General features: G+C 51.5%; 1 protein-coding gene across 1 annotated transcript in view; it reads right to left on the reverse strand.

Annotated features, from left to right (window-relative positions):
* The window catches only part of GMEB1 (glucocorticoid modulatory element binding protein 1), a gene marked incomplete at both ends in the record, with an annotated part of 7,183 nt that extends 346 nt beyond the window's left edge, over positions 1-6,837 (reverse strand). Inside the window, 7 exons of the mRNA XM_009873643.1 lie at positions 700-822; positions 1,927-2,064; positions 2,770-2,898; positions 4,102-4,256; positions 4,687-4,790; positions 5,688-5,812; positions 6,755-6,837. Coding sequence (XP_009871945.1) covers positions 700-822; positions 1,927-2,064; positions 2,770-2,898; positions 4,102-4,256; positions 4,687-4,790; positions 5,688-5,812; positions 6,755-6,837 — 857 coding nt within the window. The remainder of the gene's footprint in view (positions 1-699; positions 823-1,926; positions 2,065-2,769; positions 2,899-4,101; positions 4,257-4,686; positions 4,791-5,687; positions 5,813-6,754) is intronic.
* Between the last annotated feature and the right edge of the window lie 231 nt (positions 6,838-7,068).

Genomic DNA, 7,068 nt, shown 5'->3' on the forward strand with positions numbered 1-7,068 from the left:
AGCTAGCCCCACCTCTAAGAGAGAGTGGACAAGCCCCACCAGACAGTAGGAACTGCTTCCTGAGGTGGGCTGGGTCCCGTCCCGAGGAGCCCAGCACCTGTACTGGGGACAGGGAGCAGAACATCTCCCTCAGCCCTTGTCTGTGTGAACATGAGACGTCAGAAGTAGCACAGTTGTCTCATTCATCCAGGGCAGTAGGGGACTAGGACATCCCAGATAAGACCAGGTCCTACAGGACATGGCGAGGAGCAAGCGGCTCCGGGGAATCCGGGTCAGGTTATTGGCTTCAGCTCAGGGGAAGCCGCGCCAGACACCCGATAGCTCCACATCAGGACAAGCAGGCAGCTCAGCCCCCTGGACATGGAGCAGCTGATTAGCTGAGGCACAGGCCGGCACTGTCTGCAGCTCTGATGACTGCAGCACTGCTCTGGCTAGCAGGGCCTCTTTCCTAATGCCAACGGGATCGACCTCACACCTCGGCTGCAGGAAAGGGGACAGGCTGTCAGCTGCCCCAAGCAACTGCTCACTTCGAGGCTGAGGAGAGGGGAAATTCCATGCAAGGATGGGGATGCATTTTCTTTGGGACAGCACTTGCTGAACAATAACCCAAAGCTGGTTCATCGGGGGCTACGCCACAGGAAAGTCACGTCAGGTCTCGAGAGCAGCAGCAGGACGACCCTTACTAGCTGCTGACTGTACCTGCCAACGTGTAAAGAAACTGTTCCTCCCCTTGCTCTGTTTGGTTTTTCCTGTTGTCCAGAACCTTTTTGACCGTGTCCATGAGGCCAAACGTGTGGGCGACGTTGTTCAAGACTGCAGCATCTGCAAGGGAAGTGCACGGGGATGGCTGCCTAGTCCCACGTGTGGGACTCAGGTCAAGAGATGCTTGGATGACACCATAAAATCTTCTGCTGCTTTTTATAAAACTGTCTCTGTTCTTTCACAAGGGCTGGCTGGCAAGGGCAGACCCAGCTCCTGCATCCTTCTGACATCCAAGGACTAAATAGTCCCATTCACATGATAAAGAAAATGAAACAGAGATGTGTCTCCCAAGCAGCTCAAAATTGCAGCAAATGAAAGCATGATTCGCAATCACAGAGATACAAATGAGCTCTCCACCTACAAATCATCACCCCATGCTGCTGACAGTGTCATTAACACGCCAGCTCCACTGAAAGCTGTGCAAAATTTCTATTATAATCCACCGACTTCAATCACTCACAGCTTCCAAAAGCTGCCACCTACGAGACACAAAGATCCGCCGGCCCCAAGCTAAATTTGAAAATTAAAAAAACCCATAATATCCTGGGTAAAACGAAGTTTGCGGCTACACGGATATTCTCCCGGCAAGAGCATCAGCAAGAGGTGCTCTCAAACCCTGTGCTCACAGGGGCATCTGCTGATCTGGATTAGGGAACTGATCCAAGTTAAAAATAACCCGGAAGAGGGGAGAGGAGTTATTTTTAACCCAGATTGGTTCCCTCATCTGGTCCAGCCCCAAAAACAGGTTTTCTGGCACAAGGGAAGACAGAACGAGAAGTGAGGGGGCAGGACCTGTTTAAGCCTGCGCTGTCATGGGGAAAAGCATTCAAATAACTCTGGTCCAAGAGGCTTTCAGGAGGGCCAGGAGCTGAGGACAGCTGCCTGATGGTCCCAGCAAGCTGCTCGGGTCATTTTTGGCTGAGGGAACAGGGTGGCTTGTTGTGTCCTTGTGCCTTGAAGCAAACGCACTTCACACACGGGCAGGCCGAGGCCACCTCCAGACTGAGCTCCCACAGCTCCGCTAATGAGCCATCCCGACTCGACAGCTTGAAATGCTGGAGATGGACCCTTGACACTCGTTTTTTTATTCTAATTTTTGCCTACAGCTGCCCTTTTGAGCATCCCTCCCCACCGCAGAGCCAGAGGCTGTGGCTCCCAACCTACCTGTCATCTGGAAGGGAGATTGACCCAACCTCTGCTGGACACCTCTTAGGACTTCTTCTATCTCCTTCTGGATGTTGCACACAACTTCTTCCATCAGCCCCACATCAGCTATTCCTTTCCAGAACATCAGCGTGTCCTCTGGCACAATGAGAGGGGAAAAAAGAAGTCAAAACGTACAAGCATTTGGCATTTTCCCCACAAGGCTACCCAAAATCTGTCAGTCAAGAGCATCTTTGCAAGATGACTTCTAATTTGGCCATTGGGGTGGATAAGGCGTGTGAAAAAAAACCTGCAAGAAGCAAAACTGATCCAGGCTGTGAATCAGTAACGCGTTTTCAGGCAGCGCCAAGGCAACATTTCACAACTTCTCAAGGCGCAGAGCTTAAAATCTTTGTTAGAGGAAAATTGTGCCTAAGCTTCTGTGCTGATCCTAAGAGGGAATGCAAGGCACCATGGCCAGGGAGACGCAGCCGAGAGAGCTGAGGAGGTACTAACACGGGCTACTACAGACACCACTCATTGGTGGTTTCAGTTTAGCTCCAGGCTGGCAGACATTTACATCCTTGGAATGACCCAAAAAAACCCCAAACCAAATTCCTGTGTTGTAACTAGTAGCAACTGATCTGGGGGATCATCCACCAGCCACAGGTCCAGCGCTGGAGTCCCCCTGTGCCCGCAGCGGTGAGGAGCTGGGAGAGCCAATGGGCTGGGAGACAGCTCTGTCACCGCCTAAACTCTCCTTAATTTTGGGATTTAATTCTCCAGAATGTAACAGGTGCAGAGACAAAAAGAAAACACTCAACAAGCAGGGAAGAAAACACCCAGCAAGAAGCCTGAGCTTACCGGAGATCTCATCCGTGTCCTTTTTCATGCCTTCCTCAGTGGCCATGGTGACGGCAGCTGTCAGAGCTGAGTTCCACTCAATCCCCTCCTCCATGCTCTCCTCCGACAGCGCGATCTGGGTGATGCTCCCTGCCAGAGAGGCAACGTCAGCTCTCTCTGCGGCACCCGGAGTGCCAGCCCTGAATCTCTGCTTTGCTTTCCACCTCCCCTCCTCACCCCTCCCAGGCTCTTTTTTCCACTCTCGCGGTCAGGTTGTTTGTGCCTGGCTTCTTTCAACCAAATGAGCAAAAAGCAAACAAATATTGCTGCTTCTCGTTGGAACTGTGATTGTGAAAGGCTCTGGGGCTTCTGGAAGGAAAACCACGTGCCCGCCGAAAAGCAAACTGAAGTCCTGGCATAAAAGGAGCAGAAAGGGATCGGAATAAAGAAGAGAACAAATAAGTCCCAGCAGAGCCACCCTTCTGCCCTTGCATCATCAACAGGGAGATCTGCACCCTAGAGATCCTCTAATCTCTCAAGAAATGCCAGGGTCAGGGTCCAAGCTCGTTTAGAGAAGGGAAACAGATCTGACTCGATCCTAAATTTCTTGGGACTAAACCAATCTGCAGCCACTGTAGGGTTTTGCCATGTGCTTTCCAGGAGATTCTCCTCCGCCTATGGACAAGTCTGTCATCGCACCCACCTTAAGAGAAGGCCCTGGCCTTAAGAGAAATGTAACCTGCACAGCCGAACCATGCAGTACAGTTCGGAATAGGCTCCTCCCTTAACCTCAGCAAAGAGATCACTTTCTGTTCTGAAGCACAGGATTCACTGGGAATTTGCAGTTGGAATGACAATGAAATCATGTCCAGCCGTCACACCCTGTTCATGGATGTCCAGGTGACGCAGAGCAGGCTGCTCTGGAGGACACCAGCACCCCCTGGATTCACTCCTGAGCACCAGCCTGTCTTGTGTCTTTCTAATAGACCCTCAAATAGGAAAGACATGAGAAAACACTGCACTCTCAGGTGTTTGCTCACATGGTAGCCCCAGAATCCCTTCAAGGTGAGGCTGCCCTGGCTCCCAAGGCTGTCTCTAGCCACCGCTTAACACCAGCTGCCTTCCAGGCCTCCCATTACTGCAGAGCAGAGTTCCCTGACAGATGCTCCAAGACTTCTGAGTGGACACAAGAAGCATTTTCCTTCCTAGAAACCAGAGCAGCTTCCTGAATGGTGGGACTCCCCTGAGAAGGTGTCAAGTGTCTTTCAGGGAGGTCAACCTGATTTGATTAGCCCAGGGAGGGAGAGGAGTGTTAGAGGAAAACTCCAGTGGCATCACTAACTGGTTTCCTACCATCAGCTGATGTAGGAGTCTGCACCACACTCTGCTGCCCCGGCACAGGTGCTCTGGCGCTGCTGATCAGGAGATCAAACTTGGTGCTTCGACACGTGTTGGTGCAAACTTTGTCGTGCTGGTAGAAGTCAATTTGCCCCGAGTCCATCATCTTCCTGTGCAGAGAGTGGGGAGAGAACCAGGCTCAGCTCACATCTCAGCCTGGAGATAAAAGGAAGTGTTCCACACAGGAATGCTATGGCCTTGGGGAGGACAAAGAAAGGGAGATCCAGTGCCACTCTGCACACAAAAACGTCTCCTTCAGGGCTTTCAAACAACAAATACAAGCCACCCCCCAGCTTCACATCCAGGGCTCCAGTCCCATTTCACCCCCACCAAGTACCAGGTCCCCCAGGCGAGGCCACTTCTGTACAGGATGAGGAATCCTGCCCTCAGGCCAGGGGGCCAGGATCTCTGCAGGCTGCTGGCCAGGTAACTCGAGCTTCCAAGAGAACTCCCGGGGACTGCAGAGCTGACAAAACGCCTGCTCAGGATCCTGCAGCTGCAGTGATGAAGCCCTGAAGCTGGACAGAGCAAGTCAAATACCTCAGCATGATTCCTCCGAGGCGAATGGCTCTCTTCCAGTCCTTTAGGGTAGACTTCCCAGCCAGGTGAACAAAATGCTTTGGGCTGATCAGCTGGTCATTGAACTGACAAGGAGATAAACAAAGGCTCAGCAAACATCACCAACCACGCCAGTCCACAGCTCATCTAAGCCCTGACTTCAACACAAAGACAAGCTGCTTCTCTAACCCCTACCAGGTTTGATCCCCTCGGCACAGCGATGCTTATAACTCCAGAACGGATACATTTGAAGGGATGACCTGGCATTGGAACCCCACAGCTCTAGCCAGGAACAGCCCTGAGGGCTTTCCTACAAAGCATGAACCAAATTAGCTCCTTCTGTGAACACGTACAGTCATCTCGGAGATCATTACAGGAGACTCCTGTTACATCAAACAGACAAGCAACATCTCGCTGACACAGGTATTCACTTGGGCATCTGTTCTGTCCTGCTCTGGTGACTAAGATAGTTCCTGCAGAGGGGCAGCAACTGAGCCCTCGTGCCGCAGCAGCGCACGGGGACAGCCTCAGCGCGTCGGCTGTTAGGTTAGCACACTCTCAAGTGGAAAAACATAACAGTGAGATTACTCTTCTCCGTGCAACCAGCTCCACGAGGAAGTGACAGGGGTGGAGCATCAGGGCACCAAGGGAAAGACAAGGAAGAAAAGCTCTGGCAGATCTCAGTGCGCATCCCCTGCCTGCCTACAGCTCCAAGGCCCTCGTAAAGTGCCAAATATGACTCTGCTTTAATCAGTCATCAAGAGCAGCACTGAAATATAAGGTGGGTGATAGGTCTTCACTCCTTAACCCACTCTTCCCCTGCTCCTCCCCATGCTAAAAACAACTTTAGCACTAACAATCCAGCCTGCTGCAACGGCAAAGTCCCTCGGCTCCAGGATAAGGCTCAGATGAAATGCAAAATGTGTAGGCCAAGCACCAGACCTTTAGAGCAGAGAAGGAACCCGCTGAGAAAACTCCCTTACCTTGACACACTTGACATTAATTCCGGGACAGACAAACTTCTTCCAGAGCAGGATGGCTTTGCTCTCCCCACAGGTGATGGGATAGGCGATCTCGATTTCCTCGTTTGTCTCAATGGTGCTGGGGTCTGAGGGAGGAAGGGGTAAAAATGACACTTTCCACCCAAGAAGTTCAAATCCCACAAGGCGGGAGCCTAAAGCTCACATGTTGTGAGACCTAGACTCAGGAAACAAAAAAAAAAGGCCACTCCCAGTTTGGGATCAGCCTTTCTTAGGCTTCTCCAACTACTAATTCTAACAGCAACCGGCATCTGCTTTCTAATATAGCAACACTCAAGGTGAAGCTCATCTATCAGGAGAACACGGGATTGGAAATCCACCACATCTGCAAGGAGGAGAGATGTCAGTGAGAACCATCTTTCTGAAAACAAAATGCTTTTAACATTTGAAGCACAGATATCTCTCAGATTTCTTGGTGCTCTGCTATCTCCTTAGCAGCGATATCAGATATTTACTGATAATATATTCTCTTCACACACAGAGTCCCTGCTAATACTGCCAAAAGACCCACACCCACACGGGAAGCAGAATGCTTATCAGGATCTAGTGACAGCACCTCACGACAGGAGCCTTTTCCCACATACTCTTCAGGATAGCAGGGAGTGCTCAGGAGCCAACCCGCTCGGTTCTCCCAAACATCCAGCCCAGGCTGCTCGTTCAGCAAAGAACCAGCAAGCAGAGACTCGCACCTCAGCCAGCGCAGCCGCCATCCTTACAACCATTCCTGCCTGGTAGTGACTAAGGAGAAACCTTGGCTCCCCTGGACCCCATGGGAGCCCTTACCATTCACTGCAGGAGAACCAGGCTCTCAGTTCCAGGACTTTGAGACCAAGAAATAACAGCAGACTCTTATTCCAGAGTACGCCCAGACCCTGCACCCACATCCATGCCTGGGACACAGCATCTGCAGGGGCAGAGCCAGAAGGAAGCCCAGCGGACTGGAGACACCAGCCCAGCGCCAACCAGCCCTGCAGAGGAGGGGATTCTGCCCATGCCAAGCGGGAACTCACCGATCCCTTCTTCTAGCTTGTGGATGGTGTGGGTTTCGACGGCCACTACGGCGGCACTGGCCTCCGAGCCTTCTTGGTAAATCCTGTTGCGAAAGGAGACATCCATAAGCAGATGACACAAATCACGGGGAATTAAGATTCACAGCACGAGGTTAAAAATCTGGTTCGTTTCTTTCTCGTTCATTTCTTGAAGGATGTTGATTTCGTTTGATACAGTTTCAATCAGATTGAATTTTTTTGGCACACACGAAAACACGACAGTAATCCTGAGGAGTGAAACACGCAGAGGCGCTTCCCAGTCCTGTCCTTGCACC

This window comes from Apaloderma vittatum, unplaced genomic scaffold, assembly GCF_000703405.1.
Source record: "Apaloderma vittatum isolate BGI_N311 unplaced genomic scaffold, ASM70340v1 scaffold37967, whole genome shotgun sequence".
Classification (NCBI taxonomy): Eukaryota; Metazoa; Chordata; class Aves; order Trogoniformes; family Trogonidae; genus Apaloderma; species Apaloderma vittatum.